General features: G+C 42.4%; 1 protein-coding gene across 1 annotated transcript in view; it reads right to left on the minus strand.

The window, feature by feature from the left end:
* The window catches only part of PSMD11 (proteasome 26S subunit, non-ATPase 11), a 29,859-nt gene extending 10,975 nt beyond the window's left edge, over window positions 1–18,884 (minus strand). Inside the window, exons 1-6 of the mRNA XM_052657642.1 lie at window positions 18,756–18,884; window positions 16,222–16,323; window positions 10,999–11,123; window positions 4,371–4,442; window positions 3,914–3,971; window positions 727–921 (exon numbers count right to left, since the gene is read on the minus strand). Of these exons, the coding sequence (XP_052513602.1) occupies window positions 727–921; window positions 3,914–3,971; window positions 4,371–4,442; window positions 10,999–11,123; window positions 16,222–16,323; window positions 18,756–18,846 (643 nt within the window). The 5' untranslated portion in view covers window positions 18,847–18,884. The remainder of the gene's footprint in view (window positions 1–726; window positions 922–3,913; window positions 3,972–4,370; window positions 4,443–10,998; window positions 11,124–16,221; window positions 16,324–18,755) is intronic.
* Window positions 18,885–24,735: the final 5,851 nt, after the last annotated feature.

Raw genomic sequence — 24,735 nt, forward strand, 5'->3', positions numbered from 1 at the left:
AAAACATGCCAACTGACATTTACAATACCTGAGAGGCAAGCATGGGAGCTGTTATCTCCCTCTTACAATTTTATGTGAAAGCAAAGATTGCAAAGAGGTAACACCAGGCCTTAAACTAGTCCTCGGCCTCTAATCCCAACACCCTTCAACAATGATAATAAACCATAACTAATAAAAGCTGCTGACTACAAGTATCTACTGCCAATCCATGGCCTGCCAGCCCAGTTCCCACACTCCATAAGGCAATTCACTACACTCTCCTGTAGGGGTGGGGGTTGGGGGTGGAGTCCTTTCCTCAGCCTTGATATGAGGTCCTTTAGAAAAGTCTAGCATGCTTTACAAAGGTCTCCAACTGTCAAGACACTTGGGTTAGTCTAGTCCTGGAAAGAAGTGATACTCAGTTACCATCCTGAGTAACTGACAAAGATGGAAGAGAAGGAAGAGCTTTCTAAAACCTAAGTAAGACCTCTCTAGGATGCTGGTGCCAACAATCAGGTTGCCTGTTCAACCACAGATAAGCAAGTTCTTAATATAATTTAGGCAGTTCATAGCAAGTGAAGAGGATGGGGGGCAGCTAGTTAGAGGGGTAACCTTCCAACTGGATTCCCTGAGGAAACCTGAGCCAAAACAACCGATTTTACTCTTCAGTCCCAACTCCCCATTCCTTCCACCTGTGAGGTAAGACGAGCTTTAAGAAAACATCACATGAGTTTCTAAGGGTGTTACCTGACTGCATATCCAAGGTGGCCTGCAATTTAGGGGGGCAGTAAATGGCATTTGCTGTGGTTCGAGCAGAGGTTAAGGCAGCTCGGGCTTTTGGCAGGTTGCTCAGGGCATGGTAGGTTTTGCTTTCTAAAAGCTGTACTTCCACCAAAAGGGCTTTGTCATCCATCTTTTTCAACTCCCGAAGCAACTGAGAACCTAGAGAAAGAAAACACAGATACCCCTTTGTTAGCTACAATCTTAATACTTTAATACCGTACTATTTCCCTCTCTCACCCTTATAAGAACACTCAGGATAAAGAAACCTGCCTGAACTCTAAAAGAGGTTATCTATTCACAAGATTTAAATTTTCTGCTAAGGTGTTGTTTTCCAAAAGAGAAACACAAATCTGTTTGAAACCTTTCTGCATACAAAAGACATTACAGCCAAAAATGCTATGAGCTTACTCCTAAGATTCAAATAAAGTGGGAATCCCCACCCAGAAAATGCTGAAATTACTTATCCAGTTCAGACAGGCACTTGATCTCACTCTATGCCTGTCCAATAATCCTAAGACTGCACAAGAAACATGAGGCACTAGGGTTGGTGGGGAAAGCAAACAGATTAGGATATACTAATGTTCTCCAAATACCCCTTTTCTTCCCCAGGCTCAACATCATTAATTTAGTCATTCAGTTCAGTTCAAACGCTCAGTCGTGTCCGACTCTTTGTGACCCCATAAATTGCAGCACGCCAGGCCTCCTTGTCCATCACCAACTCCCGGAGTTTACTCAAACTCACGTCCATCGAGTCAGTGATGTCATCCAGCCATCTCATCCTCTGTTGTCCCCTTTTCCTCCTGCCCCCAATCCCTCCCAGCATTAGAGTCTTTTCCAGTGAGTCAACTCTTCCCATGAGGTGATCAAAGTACTGGAGTTCCAGCTTTAGCATCATTTCTTCCAAAGAACACCCAGGACTGATCTCCTTTAGAATGGACTAGTTGGATCTCCTTGCAGTCCAAGGGACTCTCAAGTCTTCTCCAACACCACCATTCAAAAGCATCAATTCTTCGGCGCTCAGCTTTCTTCACAGTCCCAACTCTCACATACATACATGACTACTGAAAAAACCATAGACTTGACTAGACGGACCTTTGTTGGCAAAGTAATGTCTCTGCTTTTGAATATGCTACCTAGGTTGGTCATAACTTTCCTTCCAAGGAGCAAGTGTCTTTTAATTTCATGGTTACAGTCACCATTGGCAGTGATTTTGGAGCCCCAAAAAATAAAGTCTGCCACTGTTTCCACTGTTTCCCCATCTATTTGCCATGAAGTGATGGGACTGGATGCCATGATCTTTGTTTTCTGAATGTTGAGCTTTAAGCCAACTTTTTCACTCTCCTCTCACTTTCATCAAGAGGCTTTTTAGTTCCTCTTCACTTTTTGCCATAAGGGTGGTGTCATCTGCATATCTGAGGTTATTAATATTTCTCCCGGCAATCTTGATTCCAGCTTGTGCTTCTTCCAGCCCAGCGTTTCTCATGATGTATTCTGCATATAAGTTAAATAAGCAGCGTGACAATATACAGTCTTGACGTACTCCTATTCCTATTTGGAACCAGTCTGTTGTTCCATGTCCAGTTCGAATTGTTGCTTCCTGACCTACACATAGGTTTCTCAAGAGGCAGGTCATGTGGTCTGGTATTCCCATCTCTTTTAGAATTTTCCACAGTTTGTGGTGATCCACACAGTCAAAGGCTTTGGCATAGTCAATAGGGAAATGTAAGTCAAAACCAATATGAGATACTACTTCACACCCACTAAGATGGCTAAAGTTAAAAACACAGACAATATCAGCAAGTGTCGGTGAGGATGCAGAGAAATTGGAACTCTCCTCATACATTGCTGGTGAGAATGGACAAAGGTGTGGCCACTTTAAAAAGCAGTTTGGCTGTTCCTCAAAAGCTGAAGAGAGTCACTATATTCCAGGAATTCTACTCCTGGGTATATACCCGAAAGAAAATCATGTCCACAGAAAACCTGTTTATAGCAGCACTCATAATAGCCAAAAAGTGGAAACAATCTCAGTGTCCATCAACCTGATGAAGGGATAATATAGTACAATGGAGTATTATTTAGCAATAAAAAGGAATGAAGCATTGCTACATGCTACAACATAGATGAACACTGAAAGCATGCTAGAGAAAGAAGCCAATCACAAAGACCATACACTGTGTGTTTCCATTATGTGCAATGTCCAGAAAAGGCAAATCTACAGAGGCAAAAACTAATTAGTGATTGCCTTGGGATGATGGGCACACAGAGAGGATGAATGGGGGATTAACAGGAAGTGACAACTGATGGATCCAAGGTTACTTTCTAGGGTGATGAAAATGTTCTGAAATCGGAGAGTGGTGACAGTTGCACAACTTTGTGAACAGACTAAAAATCACTGGCCGTACACTTTTAAAGGGTGAATTTTATGGTCTGTGAATTATATCTCTATTAAAGCAGTTTTTTGTTTTTTTTTTTTAATGCTACTTGTTAGAACCATATGAAAATAGCACTTCTGCAGGATAAGAATTACATACTGGCAATTTTTCAACTTAATAGATCATGAAAGTCATGTTCTTCCACCTGGAGAAAATAGTCCAGCTATATCCATTAATTTTTTAAAAAGCAGCAGGCAAAGATTTCAGGGTGCTTAAAGGCCAAAAGAAGCCTTTAGCTGGCCCACTTTAGGTTTCCTATATGTATTTACATCCAGTTAATTTTTTGATCTTTAAAATTTATTTTAATGATAATTATCAATAGATATAGTAAATTTAACGGTCAATAAATACTTGCAGTTTCACCTTTTTGTTCTCTAATGTTGACAGATAGTTTCTTAGAACTTCTAAATGCCATTTTTCCATGACAGATTCAGTAATTGTAAGCCACTTTAAATCTTCTAAGATACAGGCAGAATATAAATTATTAATACATAACTAATAAGAGTACCCAGGTTCAGAATACATTCATTTAGCCAGCTAAGATGGAGGGGGAAATGGCAATGCTCCAGTATTCTCGCCTGGAAAATTCCAAGGACAGACGAGCCAGGTGGGCTACAGTCCATGGGGTCGCAAAGAATCGGATATGACTGAGCGTGCGCGCACACACACATACACAGAGCCAGCTAAGACACTTTACTAGCTTCCACCAGCTTACTTACCCAAATGCAATGCTTCCTGGTACCTCTTGGTATCAAAGTACAAAGACACCAGTCTTGCCTAGGAAAGAGAAAAGGCATTGACTGATGGAAAAGGGAGAAAAAAAGCCAAAGAAAGAAATCAAACATTGACAGTCACAGAACTGTTACTGCTGAATATTCAAGTCCTGATGATAGCATCAAATTCAGCCTTAAAAAAAAAATCATCTAGCCCATGATATTATCTCCTATTATAGCCAGTGACTAAACCACGTTGCTGCTTACTTTTCTGAGCCAAGCAGCAGGTCTGTATCAAAGCTTCAACCAGAGCAATTCTCACGAGCAGGTCTACTACTCACCATTTTGGGTGCACGGATAATACAAAGCTGCTGAAAATACTTTTGATCAGGATGGTGTTATTTATATTCACAGTCTGTCAAACGTCTAGAGACCTGAGATCAGTACTAACGCAGGCACATACCTCCAAAGCTTGGCGTAAGAAAGTTCTCTTCTCTGATTTGGCCCATTCGATGCACTCTAAACACAACTCGACCTGCAACAGGGAGAGACAGTATATGCAACATTATGTCCTCACGTTCTTCCCACAAGCCTTGCTCGGGGGAACAGCTGTCATTTCCTCCTTATGCATTACTATCCATGTTTACTGTCTCAGGAGCATGCCTTGATCATAGTATCTCAAGATGTATGCTGCTGCTGCTAAGTCGCTTCAGTCATGTCCAACTCTGTGCGACCCCATAGACAGCAACCCACCAGGCTCCCCCGTCCCTGGGATTCTCCAGGCAAGAACACTGGAGTGGGTTGCCATTTCCTTCTCCAATGCATGAAAGTGAAAAGTGAAGGTGAAGTCGCTCAGTCGTGTCCAACTCTTTGTGACCCCATGGACTGCAACCTACCAGGCTCCTCCGCCCATGGGATTTTCCAGGCAAGAGTACTGGAGTGGGTTGCCATTGCCTTCTCCGCTCAATATGTACAGCATACTGGAAAATCAACTTAGCTTTTTACACACAGAGTATATTTGTGCTTAGACTGTGCTCCTTTGGAAAAGAGCTCTGTCTTCAAGATTCCTCATCTACTTTCCCAGGAGGGACCCAGACTACATATGCAGTTCTGGAACGCAGAGTTAGTTCTATAATGGCTGAGACATTTTTAAAGCAGAAATTTCTCCCTGAATAGTAACAGTACTGTGTTCATATGACTATATCAGTCATAAAGGGGAGAAATTCTCAGTCTAGGCGCAAGTGTCTTACTCTTCCAACAGTTGCTTTTAAGATTCAAAAGGCCCAGCTGACTCTTCCCTTCCAGAGTCTACAAAGCGCAAGTAACAATTCTCATCACAGTAGAGCAAACTTAGCTTGTATGAAAGTGAGTAAAAAGAAATTAAAATTAGCCTAACACTTAAAGGGGCTTTTTAAACTTTCTATAAAAGAACTCTGAACTCCCAGTTCTACCTGCTACCCAAGCAGTAATGTCCCATACAAAGTAACTAACTTCAGTGTTCTAAGCCAGGTGGTCTACATGCCATCAGGTATCCTTGCCACAGGAGCTCTGCCAAGTACATATTAGGTGCCGCAGACCATCTATCACTTCTGTTACTGCAAGTTTATATTAAGATTCACAATCAGAGCATAAGATAAGAAGAAACTGAGCTTTCCAGAAAACTAACTGGTAAAATAAAGCTCAGTAGATAAATGAATGCCTTTACCTGGTATTTGGAAGATTCATCAGCAAGAGCCAATGAAAACTTTATAACTCACCAGAGGGGGACCCCTAGTGGCTACTCAATCCCCAACTCTAAACTCAACCACCTTCATGAATTCTACAAAACCTGAAATAAAAGCAGGCCAATCACAATTTCAGTTTTATGTTCTAAAAACCAAAATCAAAGTAAGATTTCTGTTCATACAGTGAAAGGAGCTGAAAATATTTTGATGAATATTTTTAGCAACAAAAATAAAAGTCTTTAGTCCTCCACGTTTTGGGGGACTAAGAAACGCTTACCAACAGTTTTACCCAGCAGGTTTAACAATGCTGAAATGAATGCCTAGGCTCCTGATTCAGTAGTCTGGAATAAAAAGTTGGCCTCTCTGATGTATACGCCTAGTTAAGAAACACTGAGTTCTACCCTAGCATCCCACCTGTCCCCATTTCCCTGAGACTACAGATGTTAAGTGACCCACCAAAGGTCATGATCAGCTGTTAGGACCAGAACCTGACCCAATCTCAACTCACACTTAGTAAATTCAGGTCAATAGAGACATTTTTCCTACAGCAGAGAATTTTTACATGAACTATCCGTTTCCAATTACAGGGTACATGATTTGCAATATCTAGGATTATAATCGGTGAAACCAGCGTGTCAGTTCTCAGAAAAAAAATTTAAAGGCCACTCACTGCCCTTTTGTTCGAGAGGCTTTGTGCTTTGTTAATGCTAACAATGACTGATAAAGGGAACAGATAATAATACACCAGAAGTCCATGCTTCTGGAGGAAGCCCTTACTTGAGTACAAAAACTTAAAACAGTCAAATTAGATATTAATGTTTCTAAGCTTTAAATAAATAACACTAAACCATTTTTTATATGCTTTTATTCACTAAATTCCTAAGGGAAGAAAAAAGTTAACTACTATTTTAAGTGTGAAATTCTCTAGCACAAACTCCCTTTTTTCCATTAAAATAACCATTTAATACGACAGGATTTTTTGATGTAAGGTTTCTTAAAATGTGCTACTGTGCTTCAGTTGGATAGACTATACCAAAAAATGGCCTCCCAAAGACACTGCCTAGACATACCTGGAAGGTAAAATCAATTCTGGAATTTCAGCTCACTCTTTGGTTAAGGATCTGGTTCAGTCTTCTTTCTCCCCTCTTCACCCTAAATCTCTACTCCCCTTCTCCTTGCCAACCATCCCAATTCTCAGTCACCCACCCCACCCATACAGCCTCACTTCCTAGGCAAATGACTAGAACCTAACCTGAATCACATCAGCTTCTGGAGCACAGCAAGCTGAAGACCATGGTGTAGCTCTATCTGACTTATGATGAGTCACCAAATACAAAAAGGCAAGGAAAATCCCCTCTGCATACTCTTCGTGTTAAACTCCCCAACATTTCTAGATCTCTTCAGTTCAGTTCAGTCGCTCAGTCGTGTCCGACTCTTTGCGACCCCATGAATCGCAGCACGCCAGGCCTCCCTGTCCATCACCAACTCCTGGAGTTTACCCAAACTCATGTCCATCGAGTCAGTGATGCCATCCAACCATCTCATCCTCTGTTGTCCCCTTCTCCTCCTGCCCCCAATTCCTCACAGCATCAGGGTCTTTTTCAATGAGTCAACTCTTCGCATGAGGTGGCCAAAGTATTGGAGTTTCAGCTTCAGTATCAGTCCTTCCAATGAACACCCAGGACTGGTCTCCTTTAGGATGGACTGGTTGGATCTCCTTGCAGTCCAAGGGACTCTCAGGAGTCTTCTCCAATACCACAGTTCAAAAGCATCAATTCTTCGGTGCTCAGCTTTCTTCACAGTCCAACTCTCACATCCATACATGACCACTGGAAAAACCATAGCCTTGACTAGACGGACCTTTGTTGGCAAAGTAATGTCCCTGCTTTTCAATACGCTATCTAGGTTGGTCATAACTTTCCTTCCAAAGAGTAAGCATCTTTTAATTTCATGGCTTACCAATGTCCTAAAACTTCGTATTTTGCCCCAGGCCTCAACACTTCTATGACAGTGATCCACCTATGCCTTGCTCCTCTATCCTTTCCCAATACTCAATCGAAGAATTTTAAAAGAACCTACAATTTTCTACTCTCCCAAGTCGGAGGTCTTGAGTCACGTAGACAAATGCAGTAACAATAACCCATGGTTGTTATCTAAAGTCAATAAACTTAAGTCTTAATTCCACAAAATATCTCCTGAGCATCTACCACGGAGAAGGCATGATCCATACATTCCTTCCACAAATACTAGTTAGGTAGCTTCTTTGGGCCAAACTACTCTAAGTGTGGAGGTTACAGCAGTGAATAGGACACAGTAATTATCCTCATGAAATTTATCTTCTAAGTAGGAAATGAATGTTAATAAGCAAAATAAACATGAAGAAAGCAGAAATAGGGTATTTTAGATATGGTGATAATGGAAGGTCTCTGAGGAAACGAGATGGAAACAAAGACCTGAAATGATGTGAAGAAGAAAAAAGGCTGTGTTAAGATCAGGCTGACAGTGAGACTTCCCTCGCAGTACAGTGGTTAAGATTTCATGCTTCCACTGCAAGGGGCACAGGTTAGAACCCTGGTCAGGGAACTAAGATCTCGCAAGCCACACAACATGGCCAAAAGAAAAATTAGATGTATAAAAATGCCCCAAAGTTAGAACAGTTTAAAGCCAGTGTTACAGCTGTAAATAAAGTGAAAGAAAGAATAGTATGGCAGGTGAGGCCAGAGGTAGCCATGGTTAAGGAACAGCCATGAGTTAGGAATAAGAGAGAAAGGCGCTGTAACACTACAAGGCACACAGGGCTTCATCTGAATGAGACTGTATCACAGGAGAGGAAATAGAGGAAACGTTCAAGCAGCCAGCATACAGAGAATCATCAGAAATATAACATGTACAAACACAGTGTACATCACTGCAGAGTTTAGATCACAGTAACGTCAGCAAGGAAAAGTCTCAGAGGAGATGGTACTGGACATGGAACTACAGAAGGGAAAGGTGCACCATGAAGAGTGTACAGGCCTCGCTCAGCAGACAGTCAAGTGCCCAACAGGCCGGGCATGTTTGGTACACGTCATAGAGTACCAGGAGATCAGAATGTCCTGCTAAGCTGTACTGGAGAGGAACATGAAATACGGACTCTGCAAGCAATCGAGAGCCACTGAAGGCTCAAGTTAGGGGGGAACAGAGAGGAATAAGATCTTGAGAGGGTTACTGGGTAGGATATCTCTCAAAATGGTGGTACAAGACTTTTGCAGTAGTCTAAGAAATAATTAGAACTCACTGTACATGAACAATACCTCCAAAAAAAAAGAAGAAATAATTAGAACCCAAACTCGATGGCAGTTGTACATAGAGAACAGATACAAAAAGAGGTGGAGAATAAAGATTGGAGAGAGTTGCACTGACAGAATTTAATAAATAGTTGGGTGCTGACGTTGCTATATTGACTTTGAGGTGCAGACAGAACCATCTGGATGGTTCATAATTCACCCCAAACCAAGCAAATAACCTGTAATCCACAAAAATTACTGAAAGACCTGCTAAGTGGAGTAAGACTCTGGCTCTTGATAAAAAGCTAGACTACTAATCAATAAAAACAAACAAACAAAAAAGATCAACAGGTCTTACTTAGCACTAATACGACATTGACAATAAAGAGACACAATATGTAAGAGTGTTCCCTTTCACCCTAGGGTAAGAAAAGCCTCTAGTTGACAAGAAAATAATGTACAATGAAGAATAACAATGTACACACACAGTTAAAAGGAGGGCCTAACCAGACATGGAGCCACAAGACAAAGGCCAGTAAATCCCACAAGCCAATTACAGGAGAGCACCGAATTATGATTTGGATAATTTGGATACAGGAGGAGGAGAACTGACCATCAAACAAATGTAGTTCTATCCACTGAGCCAGCGCAGTTACAGGAAGAGACAAATTCCAAGAGTTCAGTCAAAGAAGCAGCTTGGATAATTAATTATTTCTGCCTAAAATGTTCCAAGTAACATTTATTAGTCTGTTTCAAGCTAACATTTATTGTTCAACTCATTCTAAGGCATCCTAATTCAAACAAAAAAATGTGACATCACTTTTTCATGGGCACAAATACAATTTTTTTTAAAAGTCAGGGTTACACAAGAGTAACACCTCTTTGAAACACCACCTTTTCTTTTAAATTATTCATAAAAATAAGTCTAATGCTTTGGTTCAAAAGGCAGCCATCTACACATCTATTTTTGATCTACTATCATGAAACAGTTCTGTGAAAAACAAATGAACTTGAAGACTTCTCTAGAAATAAATTTTCTACAATGAAGTTAGTTTATGGTGTTTAAACTAGGCTTCAAAGAATCATTAAGGAAAGAAATCAGATTTTACAAACGACATGATTTCAAAGTAAGATCCATTAAGTGCTAGGTTTCTGAAGTTCCCCACTGTTTATTCAATATGCCACTAAGCCCCTTCACTTCCTTTACATCCACAGGCGCCATGGCAAATAATGAGACATGTAACTACCTACCAATTCCTACCCCTGCCTTTATACCACTTGACATTTTACATATTTGTTCATTATCTGCCTTCCTCATTAAAATATAATCCCCATGAGAGCACTGTACAGTTATAAATGAATCCCTAGCACCTGTAACAGTGCTAACACAGCACGCATTCAATGACTGCTGAGCAATACAGAAAAGACAACAACTGTATTCTTCCTACAAACAGGTTCAAGCAACCACCACACACCCTGCTTGAATCTACCACTTTTTACAGAATGAGTTTTAACTGTGGTAGCGTCTCCTTCTCCGGAACTGCAAACAGTAATTCTTTGAAAAGAACTGGAAGAGGCTCAGTGATTCCAAAGAGGCACTTTTCGGTACAGCTCAGGGTCTAGTCTGAACTTGTAGAGGACATGGACAGGTACACCAGTCACTTCAGGACACACAAGACAGACAGATGGATGCTCAGTCAATAAAGGCAAGGCATAAATGCGTACAAGACATGCCAAGAAGGGATGCCACGAGACTTAATTAGTGCTCACTAGGAGCTCTGTGACACAGAGGTACCACAGACACAGAAAACATTACAAAGGTGAGGCAATACAATACCTCAAAGACAAGAATCAGTTTGTGACCCTGATGTAATGAGGATTCCAGGGACCACTGACAATCTCCACTTACAAAGCAAAGCATGGAACAGACCCAAAGTATCAAATGCCCTGCAACAAAGAGAAACTGACATGATAAGTCCTGCGCTGTCCTCCCAGCCGTCCCTTACACATTACCACCGCAGTGCAGGCAGGCACTTCCTTCACTGAAACAAGACTTTGCTCCAAACAAGACTTTGTCTCTTTTGTCATTCAAGTAGCTTACCTCCTGTCCTGTAGCTGCTTCCATATCAAGAAACAGATCAAGAAGAGATCGGACCAGACGAGCAGCTTTAGCCTTGCTGATGGAATTCAAGAAGGGTCGCACATACTTCAGGAGTCCTCCAAGCTCTGCAGAAGGCAATTGTGACAGGAAAAAATACCCATCAATATTAGGGACAAAATACCCACTAAAAGATGACCCAAGATAATAATATCAGTACTTATGTCTGGAAGCAGTCAAAAGGAAACTTAATAGGAATTTAAAGCATTCTCAGCAGGTAATAGAGTAGCAAAAAAGTTAACAGTTTACACCAAATCTGTATTCCATTCCCCACTTGGCCACTGGATTACTGTGAGGATCCTGGGACATGCTCGAGGCTCTCTACCTCATGAGTACAGCAAAGTACTCACACTCTCAGACAGCAGTACTCTAGAACAGGAAATATGTCATGCCTCAACCACCTTGGACAAAATCACTTCCCCACAATCAACAAATTTATCAGGTTATAGAGCTAAAGGAAATTTTTTTTTCTAATTTCCAAGACTGGAAATCTCAACAGAGACCTTCAATCTCAGGTTCCTTTTTTCCTCCCTTCCTAAAGTTATGCCCAGTTTAGTCTTTTCCCAATGCAACTTGCATGGCACTCTTCTGAATCAGTTTTTCACATGAAAGTTAGGGCGTCTGTCCCCTAACGTTGTACTGTACCCTTTTAAAATCCCTCATTAATCTACAAACCCTAAGTCAAACCATGACAAAAAAGGTGACCACCACTGAGGCTTCTCCCCCTCTTGTGTGAGAAAAGAGGGAGGCACAGTAATCCTAAGGGGGCACCTTTAGAAACAAGAGTGAAAATCAGACACTATTTCAACTGACCAACTAAGGAAGCACTCCTGGAATGTAGGTTAAAATTACTTTAGTGTCACTGCCTCAAATTGTAGACTCATCCTCCTGAGAACTTGAATTCAGGACAAGCAAACCAACCCCTCCAGAGAATGCTAATTAGGGGTCTTGAAATCCTCATCTGCCAGCATAGTCACAGAAACCACCGGGCCGTGTGAGGTATAAAAGGAACTCTATACAGAGTGGGAAAGTTCACCCTTCCCTCCATTCGCCGGTCCTGACTTGGGACTCCCACCACCTCAGATTCTCCCCCACTCTATCACTCCATTCACCCCCGCACTGACTGCACACGTGCCTGCAGCCAGGCCTCGCTCATGCTGCACTGCCACCTGGAATCCACCCGTCACCCTGACCTACGTAGAGCTTAGATGCCCTTTCAAGTTGGTGAAAGTCCTACTGAGTCTTCCGTGGCAATGCCAGGCTACACCCGTTTCTCTCCCTCAAATTCCTTGTGCACTTATGCAAACTTCAATTACATAATCATAGCTTTTTAAAAGTAGTCGAGTGCAACGTCCCTTCTTCTACAGAGTTTCCTATTATCCTGGAACAATTCTGAACAATCTCTAGTGACAGAAATATTCAGAAAGCAGATGATTCCAATCTTGGTCAAACTCAATTGTTCTTTTCTGAAACATAAGTCTATATCCTCTTTCCACATGGCTTCAAATATTTGAAGATAACTATCACTTTATCTCCTTGGGCACAGCAACCCACTCCAGTATTCTCGCCTGAAGAATGCTATGGACGGAGGAGCTTGGTGGGCTACAGTCCACAGGGTCGCAAAGAGTCAGACATGACTGCTGCAACTTAGCACACATGCAAGTATCTCCCTAAATGTCCCTTTCTCCAAGCTAAATAGCTTTAGCTATTTCAACTGTTCCTCCAACATCCTGGTTTCTAGATTCATTGTCACCCTAGTTGCCCTCCTCCAAATAAATTCTTGTTTGCAAATATACCACTTGTGGTACCCAGAACTGAAAACAATGTTCCACGTAGGGTCAGACCAGTAGAGTTATGGCTCCGTTCTCCTGATCAGACTGCCACATGTAACACAGGAAAGCATGTTTTGCTTTTGCTAACAGCACTCTTTGTTCAGACTGAGTCCATAAGGTCTTTGTGCAGACAGGTTCCTCTGTTCTGATAAACAGTTTAAGTCTATAACTTTTTCCTTTCTACACAATTTAGTCTTGCTGGCTTTGGCAACAACCCTGAATCCTAAATCTGTTCTCTACTATACTGAATCACCCACAGAAATAAGCACACCTTCTGCTATGGCTTTAGCCATATGCCAGATGCTGTCCACAAGAACAAGTACAGATCCCTATGGCTTGATGCTAGACACTTCCCTCCAGGTCAACAATTGATCCATTTGCCATGCCAAATGTTCAAAAACTCTGCTTACATCAGATATGTTGTTTATATCATTATTCCTAACCAGGGGTTAGCAAACTATTTTTGTGAAGGGCCAGATAGTAAATATTTTCAACTTTGTGGGTTATACAGTCTCAGCAGTAGCTACTCAACTCAGCCACTGTAGTGCAAAAGCAGTCATGGGTAATATGTAAACAAATGGGCATGGCTATGTTCCAATAAAACTTTATTTACAAGAACAGCTGGCAAGCCATTGTCCACGGAGCCCTGCAAATCTGATAAGGCTAACCAAAGAGAACTAGGGTGAGTTTGGGTTAATTTTTTCTTAACAAACCCACTGCTTTATATGATTAAAACCTAATCAAATAATCTGTCCCAGAACTTTACTGACGATTATCAGCTTATAGTGTCTAGACTTTGTTCTTTTCATTATCTTTTTGAAAAGTGGAATAATGTTTGCCCCTCCTTACTTCCCTTATACCTCTCCATCCTCCATGATTTTTCTCAGAATCACAGTGGCTCTATAAACATATCTGCTACAACCACTCTTTTGATATTAAAAGACAGAAATTGTCAGAGCCTAGAAACTTGAACTTATTGAAAAAGAGAATCTGCTCTCTCTTCTCTCACCTACCTTGGCTTTAATTCTCTCTTTCTGGTGTTATTTCTATCTTTTTCTTAATCATTTTCCTTCCTGGAAAAGGCAGAAGTGAAACATGAGCTAAGGAATCTGCCTTTCTCTCTAGCATTTGCTAGCACGACAGTATCTTTTCCAAATTATTCTTTTTGCTCTAACAGAAAAACATATGACGTCTTAGTTGCCAAAAGACTCAGTTCATTTTTCATTTTAGTCTATTTTTGTTTCTTATTCATTCTTGATTATATTCCCTGTTTCTTTACATTTTCACACATAATGATTTTTTTAATTCTGATAGAATCATATTCACTTCTTCATTCTTTACTTACTGAAGTTATTTGCAAATGTATGACCAAAACTTCCTTTACAGAACCTAGCACACTCCTTTAAAGAGTCTCAGGCTATGAAATCTGCAGGTCCCGAGCCGAGACATCACGCCTGATAATGAAGACCACAACTTTCAATCACAAGCATGCATCAGACAGTCTTATTCACTAATTCCCAAGTTGTCTACTGTCCAGCAGGGACCCTACCTATCTGAGCAGTGCAATTCTAGCCATATATGAAATGCGTAACAAAACAAAATTGAAAATTAACAGAACAGACAGATGTTCTGTTCTCAGGGAACCCCAAATTCAAAGTAAAGAACACAAACTGATCAATTATTAATAGCAAAGATAGGTAAATGAATGTAGGCCCCAAACTTCCTTAACATACTCCTCAAAGTCTTTCTTAGAAAACAATGATAAGTAACCTGGAAACATTTCTGAAAGTTATTATGATTCGCCTGTTAAAGAGTCCACTAGGTTTCCCTGTACACTTCTAAACTTCTCAAGTATGGTTCACAGGGAGTGGGGGGCAATGAACAAGCGGGGAGTAAAGCAGGAAATAGTAATTTCAAGCAAAACAGTAATATTTTCAGACAAGTTTTCGGAAACACTGACTATACTACATGCTGTTTTTAATTATCCATTCTACTTGAAAGAGTAGGCATCTGAATGGTTCAACAACAGAAAAATTATTTCAGGGAATTCCCTGGTGACTGTGCTCTCACTGCCAAGGGTCCAGGTTCAATCCCTGGTCAGGGAACTAAGATTTCACAAGACGTGCGGCACAGCCAAAAAAATAATAATTTCACCTGGCTTTCTAATTCAGGAAAATTACTTTATTAATTATATTTCATGTAGACTAATCATTAAAACTGTTTTGCAACATTAACTGACAGGCAAAAGGAATCCATATACATGTTAACAGAAGTCAGCATACAATGAAAAAACCACCACCCACCACTGATAACTCATAAGTGAATCACTATGGAAAGCAATAGCCTTTATAACTCAAGGTCATGAGCTTAGTAGAACTACATGGATTCAAATCCTGTTTCTTCCATATTAACTGGGTAGCTGTAAGATATCTAACTTTTCTGTGCTGAGTTTCCTCAAGAATAAATGGGTAATAGTATCTACCTTATCAAGTTGTTTCAAGGGTTCAGTAAGCTAAATCCCAAACCCTTAATTGGGAAAGATCTTTGTTCTCAAATTCAAGAAGTTCTGCTAATGCATACCTATCATCCTCTTGGATAACAACATAATTTGGGAGAAAGTAATCCACAAGATCAACTATGTTTAATCCATTCTAATCAGATAAGCTCCAAATTCACTTTAAAGTTAACTAAAATCATCCATGTTAAGTTTAAGCAGGCTACTCTGAATACTGTTGCCACTTCACTGGTCAAAGGCCTTCCTGATCAACAGGACTCTCTCAGTCCAAGGACACGCCCATCATCAGAATATCACCTGGAGCCTGGAAAGTCAATGGTTCCATTACAACTAGACTAAGCAACAACAGGTACAAAGTCCTAGGTACCAGTGGAGAAATCATGGGAAGGTTCTCTCCATTTAATGTCTTACTCGTTGTGTATCAGGAAAAAAGGACAGCAAATCACTTCCTTGGATACAAAATCCCTGGTCATTTTGAAAGCAGGGGCCTAGGTACTCCCCACCTTAAGTACATCAGAACAGATGCATGAAAGCACCGAAGACTGCTACTGCCCACATGTAAGGGAATGCAGTGAAAATCCAAAGCAGAAACAAACCACAGGTTACTGTATCCCAACAGAAACAGGATTCTTCCTTCACCTGCAGAACAAAAGCCATCCGTGAAAGAAATGAGTTTAAAGGCCTCTTAACTTCCTGACAGAAAACTGAAGCTCAACAAGTGGGCAATAAAATGGAACTTCATTACCAACAAACTGTGTGGATGCAGTCCTATATTCCCTCACTCCAACAAAAAAAGTGAAACTTCACTTGGTCACTTACCTGCAGCTTGTCCAGTCTTGGCCAGGAGAGACCCCAGTTCCAGGATGCTCTGCTCCTTGACCTGCACGGCCTCCTCGTCATTCTCCTGAATGTCACGCTTCACTGGGAGAGGAAAATGCAAACCCTCTTAAAATTCTGACAAAAAATGAAGACTAAGGGAAATTTCACCCTCACAAGACCAAACACAAACTCAAACAGTTAGCAAAACACAAATGCTAGAGAGCTTTAAAAGAAAAAACCTCTAAACAAGAAAAAGTAAATTGATCATGCAGTACATGTCCCATGTATCTATCTCATCAGAACAGATTCCTCTCTTTGGAATTTCAATGTGCCTTTTCATTCTACCACTGAGACTTTCCCTCACCCACATACACTGGCGATTTCTGTTGCTGTCACTTGCCTAATGCAAAATTTAAACACAACAAGTTCTTTATGCTTGTGGAGGAACACCCCATGCCAGGCGCTGTTAAAATATTAAACATACCTGTCTGGATATTTACCTGCCACGAACTAAAACCAAATGACCAAGTTACAGATAACTATAAAGTCAAAAGTCTTTCAATAAACTTTAGGCCTGTGGAGAACCTCAGCTGATGGATATGATAGGGATAAACAGGTCTACAAAGCCATTCAGGGAAAAAAAATCCTGTCACAGCTCCAGTGTGGTCCTTAGGAGGGAAGCTAGTTTAAGGGATTTGGGAACTGCTTAAGTAACTGTGCTAACGGTCCCTCTTCCAACTGTTAGTAACTATTCTACCACTTGAACACTGGCCAGCCTCTTCAAGCTTGTAGTGATACGTTTAATAATCATCACTAGCTATCACTTCTCTTACAAAGCATCATGACTTGACAAAAACCAAAATTCTGATACTCCATGATGGAGTCTGGAAAAAGTAAGGCTGTCAACCATCATGACTCAAGCTTACTCTAACAAAGAAGCTTTCAGTGAACTCTCTCCTAATACAGTCGGCAAGCAGAAAATACTCTGATTATAATGTTTACCATAATTCCCACTTTATAAAAGACAATACAGTAGGCACTACACACACAAATTAAAACCCATGCTTCTCACACTAGTTGTAAATACTAGTTTGTATCCACAGGATAAAAATACACATTAAAACACACACACACACACATTGAGATAACTCTAGTTCCGAAACTGTAACTGACTTAAGTCAAGATCAGAACTTCAAACTGAAATACAGCCATTATTTACCAACATCATCCATTCACTGATGCATCTTAACCCCCACTTCTTCCCTTTTTCTAGTAGCCCCAAAGATAAAGACATCAAGATCCTGTCACTGTCCTTTCTTCATAAAAGTCAGGAGTACCAAAATTCAACGGACTAATGAGTCAACTGAAAAGTCAATAGCCTGGAGGTCCCACATACACGTGCATTCTCGAACTACTTGTTGATTCAATCCGAATCTTCTCCAGCTACATTAAAAATATCACTACTGCCTGTGTAGTGAAGAGCTAGCCCTATCTGAACCCTTGATGGATGAACATTTAAAAGCCCTCTGTGTCATCATAAGTTTATTTCTGTTCACACCTGAATCCCAGTTAGAAAACTGTCGGAAGCGACCGGCTCGGGCTCCGACGTCAGTTCCTCCACTTGCATGCAAGGTGTAAGACAATCATACTACAGTGCTAAGACGTTTTTATTTCATTTTCTCCGGCAAAGGGCAGCCGTCAGGTTCCAAAGAGTTCGCGGAACTCCGCCGGGGACAACTAACTCTCTGAACTCTCTTCCAAACCTCTCCGGGAAAGTCTAGGACGATTAGTCACCTCCTCCGGCCGGGAGGTCCCACCCCAACATCTGGTTCTCACACCCTACACGGGAGGGGTAATGGAACCTCTCGGCCACCTCCCCAAACCAAATGCCAACCTGAGGTGTGTGCCCCCTCGGTGTCTCAAAACATACTCAGGAAGAGCCCCTGCAAGCGGAGCTTTCCGCGGTGGGCTGGCAGAAGTAGCAGCTCCAGCGTCCGGAGGAAAGGAAACTCCAAGAGAAGAAGAGCGAGCGCTCGCGCTCCCACCCGAGCAGGCTGGGCTGACACCAAGGGCGGGAAATGCCTGTCCAGAGCGGGTTTTTCAGGCCCTCAACTGGAGGTTCTCAGACCAGCTCGCGACAAAGCCCGCCAGCCGGCCGGCACCGCTCGCGGTCCCGGGCCAGCCCGCACCGGCCAGAGCGGGAGACAAGGCTGGGGAGCGACGGGGCCCCGGCTCGGCCCACTCTCCCTCCGCGCGCGGAGCCCACCGTGAGTCAGCAGCCGGCGAGTGGACGCCGGGCTTGCCTCGGGGCTTCGTACCGGGGTGGGGGCCCCAGGGCTCCAGGGAGCTCCGAGCGGCCTCGGGCCCCCGGCCCGGCCCCCCTCACACACACACACACACACACACACACACACACACACACACAGTGAGTCAGCAGCACGGGTGCCGGCTAGCCCGGCCGCGCTCCGCCGCCGCCGACCGACACAGACCGAGCTGGGCCAGCGGGGACAGAGAGGCCGCGCGGCGACCTTTACCGATGGAGTGGAGGATGTCGATGGAGGCCTCCCGGTCGGTGCTGAGTAGAGACTGAGCTCTCTGGAACTCCACCACCGCCGCCGCCGCCATCTTACCGCTCTCACACCGTCCCCGGCCGCGGCCGCCGACGCCGGAAACACACGCCCGGAAGGCCCGCCCTCGCCCCCGCCCTCCTCCACTCCCGGAGCACGAAGGGAGCTGTAGTCTCTGCGCGGGGCCGCGGAGGAGGGCGGAACGGTGAGGATGGGAGCCGGGGAGCTGGCCGCCCACCAGCGAGGCTCTCCGGCACCGCCTAGCGGCTACCCACGAACAAACTAGGCGGTGCCTAACCATTGCGAGCCCGAGACTAGTCCCCAGCCACCCACAAGAGGCCTCTAAAACCCCTCGCTTGCCCTTGAGAGAAGTGTTTGAGTACCCGCCTGGGTATTCAGTGAAAGCTGTTTGGCTTTCTTTGTAGCTTCCACATTCAGCCATTTATTCAGGGCAATAAACAGTCTCATAAAGTGCTCACTATTTGGCTGACAAAGAATCAGTTCAGTTCAGTCGCTCAGTCGTGTCCAGCTCTTTGCGACCCCATGAATCCCAGCACGCCAGGCCTCCCTGTCCATCACCAACCCCGGAGTTCACTCAGACACATAGCACTATTCAAATGCTTTCAAGCGTCTGGCAACACGTGGGAGGGACACATACACACACACACACACACACACACACACACACACACTTTTCAGGCTAGAATCCTACAGAATCCTAGCCAGCCTGACTAAATGCACCAGTGTTGGAGGAAACTGATGTTAGAAAGTGAAATATCTTTGCCCCATTCACTGAGTTAATCCCTCTTGGGGGCGGGGGGGGCGGTCACATAGAAGTCTAACAGCTACTTCAAATCCCTAGCTCAATAAAGAAAAAATGGTTTTTTTCCCCCAATGTTTCCAGTGCCTTCAACTAATATTACACACATCTAAAAAGCTGTCAAATAGAAGGAAAAAAAGACATTCTTTGTGCCCACTGAGAGTTGAGTTTAAAGGAAGTACTAAAAAGGAATACAGACAGTTCCGCATGAAGATCTTTCTGCGGGTGAAGACAATCCAAAATTGCAATAGCCTGGGACCTTGCATTCCCCTGGTTAGGACCCTGAGCTTCCACTGCGGGGTGCACAGGTTTGATCCCTGGTCAGGAGCCTAAGGTCTTGCATGCTGCTCTGGAGTGGCCAAAAAGAAGAAGTAATATGCTGCCTCCTAAAGGAACCTATTAATATAAAGGGAATAGACATTGACTCACCTGTGTCTGGGTTGCTGTGCTGTGCTGTGCTTAGTCACTCAGTTGTGTCCTGACTCTTCAGAATCCCATAGACTGTAGCCCGCCAGGCTCCTCTGTCCATCGGATCTCCCAGACAAGAATACTGGAGTGGGTTGCCATTTCCTTCTCCAAGGGAACTTCCTGAGCCAGGAATCAAACCAGGGTCTCCTGCATTGCAGTCAGATTCTTTACCAGCTGAGCTACCAGGGAAGGCCCCTGTCTGAGTTAGGTAATTTGTATGTCTATTTCCTTTTATCTTACCAGCAATGTTCTGTGAAGAAGATATTATTTAAACCTCCTTTATAGATAAAGATTTTAAATGATTTGGTGAAACTCATATGGTAATTGACAGCCCTGAGATCTGAGAGTTAGGGAATGGGTTCCTAGTTTCTGGATGTTTTCAAATGAGAACTGGATAACATCTCATCAAATCATTGTAAACAGGATTCATGATATTGATTGGGGAATTAGATAAAATGGCTTCTAAATGTCTCCTAAAACTGAGTCTTTCTTTGCTCAAAAAAGGCATTCCTCCCTTCTCAATTTGGTACCCAATTAATATTGTACCAGAATGTTAATGGGCTATAAAATTCCAAAGCTGAGAACAAAAGCCACATGTATCCCCACCTTCTAAAGAAGAGTTACCAGTTAAATCCCCAAAGATGCAACCTTCATCCACTTCCAGCCTACAGCAGGATGCATAAAAATTCAAAAGGAATTCATTAGAAGAAATCGTAGAAGGGACTTCATTAGCAGTACAGTGGTTACAATTCTGCATTTCTACTGCAGTGGCGCAGGTTCAGTTCCTGACTGGGGAACTAAGAGCCCACATGTGGTGCAGTGCTGCAAAAAAAATTAAAAAGAAAGAAAGATATCAGAGAAGAGGATAAAGTGCTTACCTCACTACAAAGAGGAGGGTACTACAAATGAGAAGGGGTGTCTGCCAAACCTTTCTCCCAAGCTGGTATGTCTTGCTGACCACAGGAACTTTTAAGCTCCTCTGTGCGCAACCACCGTCATGAAAGCTGGAGATGAACCTGATATGTTTCTCCAGGGGTCCAGGGCCTTCACACACGTTCATGAGGACAGTTACCCACTTTTGGCCTGCAGAAATCCAAATCAGAGAAACAGGCTAACATGCCCCACAATGGGACAAGGAAAAAGAGCCTCTGCTTCCTGTGCTTGCAGGGACCAAGTGCAAAGGTAGATTTCACAGCACCGTCTTGAAAGAATCTACTCAGCAGGGCCATCTGAGAGAGTGAGGAGACTTATCATAAAAGGCTGGAAGGATGGACTTCAGGAAGCAGTTAATGAATGGGTATTATGAGGTCTACCAGGGGAGCCACTCAAGAACCCACAGATCCTATCAACAAGAGAGAATCAGCACCTATACTTTCAATCCAGTAACCATCATAGCACTCTGTTTATTTTCTACCTAGGACTTAACACAGTCTGAGATTTTATTATTTCACCTATTTAAGCTCATCTCCCTCCACAGACTTTCAGAAACCTTGTCAATCTTGTCCAGTTATACTCCCAACTCCTATGTGCACACACAGAAACCACCCAATACATATTTGCTGGATGATGAGACAAGTGATAGAATTTGTCCTGCCACAACCTTCTGCCCTCAATATCTGTGCCCTACTCTATGGGATTATTCACTTGAGCCAATCTGACTGCTATCACAGATTAACCAGTGACCTCGGGCATAGAGGGGCTGGCCTGAAATGATGAGCTGGACCAGTCCAATTCCTCCCTCAGGAATTGGGAAATTGAGACACTGCGCCAGTTAGCCAAGGGAACAGAAATCGAACTCGGTCACTTGGAGCAAACTAGAGCCAAGTTGGGAGAGAGACAACTCAGTAGATGAGTGGAGAGAAGCAGGAATATCATGCAAGGGAATCCAAATACCTCCATAGAAGGCTACCTCAGTTCTTCTCCAGTTCTTCTCCCATGAGGTCCACCCAGATCATATTTGCCATTCTTGGAATACTGTGACGTTTCCTTTCCAAATATCCTCCAATTCTTCTTGTCGAAGTAGAAATGTTCAGTGAGGTGTCACTATGTTTTTACTGGCTCTCTAATATTCCTTTATCTTTTTAACAAAGTGAGAGCAGGCAACAGTATCTAGATGGAGTTTAGATTTCCTTGTTTTTATTTTTATGAATACACTCTAGTTATGGTCAATAATACTAATGGTTTTCCATTGAAGGTAGAGACAAAGTTACAATGAAAAACAAAGTAGATCAATTTCAATAGCATTACATATGAAATGTGGACATGGAAAAAGTCAGGAATATATAGTCACTCAGTGGTGTCTGACTCTTTGTGACCCCATGGACTGTAGCCTGCCAGGCTCCTCTGTCCATGGAATTTTACAAGCAAGAATACTGGAGTGAGTTGCCATTCCCTACTCCAGGGGATCTTCCCGACCCAGGGGCTGAACCCACATCTTTTGTACCTCCTGCATTGGCTGACAGATTCTTTACCACTGTGCTACCTGCGATAGACAAATTATTATTTGGGCCAGAAAACCAAACCCTGGTTTCAATAAAACTGTGTAGCCAACCACCTGCTTTCCTTACCGTTCTCTTTATTCCAAAGTCACATTTCTCATTGGAAAATTGGTAAGTCCTTCAGGTTCCCACCCTAGGTTTATAACCTTTAAGAATGACTTTCAAGTTACTCCTGTGAAATGCGCTAGATGCGGACGAAAAGAGTGTGGAATTTGAAGTTGGACATAGAGCACAAATCTTTACTACCAACTAATACGCAAATCACTTAAACTCTCTGAGATTCTTTGGCCATCCATAAAATTGTTTTAAAAATCTACTTCATACTGTACATAGAAAACCCTAAAGATAGTATCAGAAGATTACTAGAGCTAATCAGAGAATTTAGCAAAGTTGCAGGATACAAAATAAATACACAGAAATCACTTGTATTTCTAAATACTAACAATGAAAAATCAGAAGGAGAAATTAAGGAATCAGTACCATTCACCATTGCAACAAAAAGAATAAAATATCTAGGAATAAACTTACCTAAGGAGACAAAAGAACTATACACAGAAAATTATAAGACACTGATGAAATAAATCAAAGATGACATAAACAGATGGAGAGATATTCCATATTCCTGGGTAAGAAGAATCAATATTGTGAAAATGACTATACTACCAAATGCAATCTACAGATTCAATGCAATCCCTATCAAATTACCAATGGCATTTTCCACAACACTAGAACAAAAAATTTCAATTCATACACAAACACAAAAGACCCCAAATTGCCAAAGCAATCTTCAGAAAGAAGAATGGAGCTGGAGGAATCAACCTTCCTGACTTCAGATTATACTACAAAGCTACAGTCATCAAGACAGTATGGTACTGGCATAAAAATAGAAATATAGACCAATGGAACAAGATAGAAAGCCCAGAAATAAACCCATGCACGTATGGGTACCTTATTTTTTACAAAGGAGGCAAAAATATACAATGGGGCAAAGACAACCTCTTCAATAAGTGGTGCTGGGAAAACTGGACAGCTACATGTAAAAGAATGAAATTAGAACACTTCCTAACACCATACACAAAGATAAATTCAAAATGGATTAAAGACCTAAATGTGAGACCTGAAACTATAAAACTCTTAGAGGAAAAGTAGGCAGGACACTCGATGACATAAAGCAAGATCCTCTATGACCCACCTCCCAGAGTAACAGAAATAAAAACAAATGTAAATAAGTAGGACCTAATTAAACATAAAAGCTTTTACACAGCAAAGGAAACTATCAGTTCAGTTCAGTTCAGTCACTCGGTTGTGTCCGACTGTTTGTGACCCCATGGACCGCAGCATGCCAGGCCTCCCTGTCCATCACCAACTCCTGGAGTTTACCCAAACTCATGTCCATTGAGTCGGTGATGCCATCCAGCCATCTCATCCTCTGTTGTCCCCTTCTCCTCCTGCCCCCAATCCCTCCCAGCATCAGGGTCTTTTCAAATGAGGCAGTTCTTTGCATCAGGTGGCCAAAGGATTGGAGTGTTAGCTTTAGCATCAGTCCTTCTAATGAACACCCAGGACTGATCTCCTTTAGGATGGACTGGTTGGATCTTCTTGCAGTCCAAGAGACTCTCAAGACTCTTCTCCAACATCACAGTTCAAAAGCATCAATTCTTCGGTGCTCAGCATCTTTACAGTCCAACTCTCACGTCCATACATGACTACTGGAAAAACCATAGCCTTTGTTTCAAAGCAATGTCTCTGCTTTTTAATATGCTGTCTAGGTTGGTCATAATTTTCCTTCCAAGGAGTAAGCATCTTTTAATTTCATGGCTGCAAGTCACCATCTGCAGTGATTTTGGAGCCCCAAAAAATAAAGTCAGCCACTGTTTCCATTGTTTCCCCATCTATTTGCCATGAAATGATGGGATTGGATGCCCTGATCTTCGTTTTCTGAATGTTGAGCTTTAAGCCAACTTTTTCACTCTCCTCTTTCACCTTCATCAAGAGGCTTTTTAGTTCCTCTTCACTTTCTGCCATAAGGGTGGTGTCATCTGCATATCTGAGGTTATTGATATTTCTCCCGGCAATCTTGATTCCAGCTTGTGCTTCTTCCAGCCCAGCATTTCTCATGATGTACTCTGCATACAAGTTAAATAAGCAGGGTGACAATATA

This window comes from Budorcas taxicolor, chromosome 19 (genome assembly GCF_023091745.1).
Source record: "Budorcas taxicolor isolate Tak-1 chromosome 19, Takin1.1, whole genome shotgun sequence".
Classification (NCBI taxonomy): domain Eukaryota; kingdom Metazoa; phylum Chordata; class Mammalia; order Artiodactyla; family Bovidae; genus Budorcas; species Budorcas taxicolor.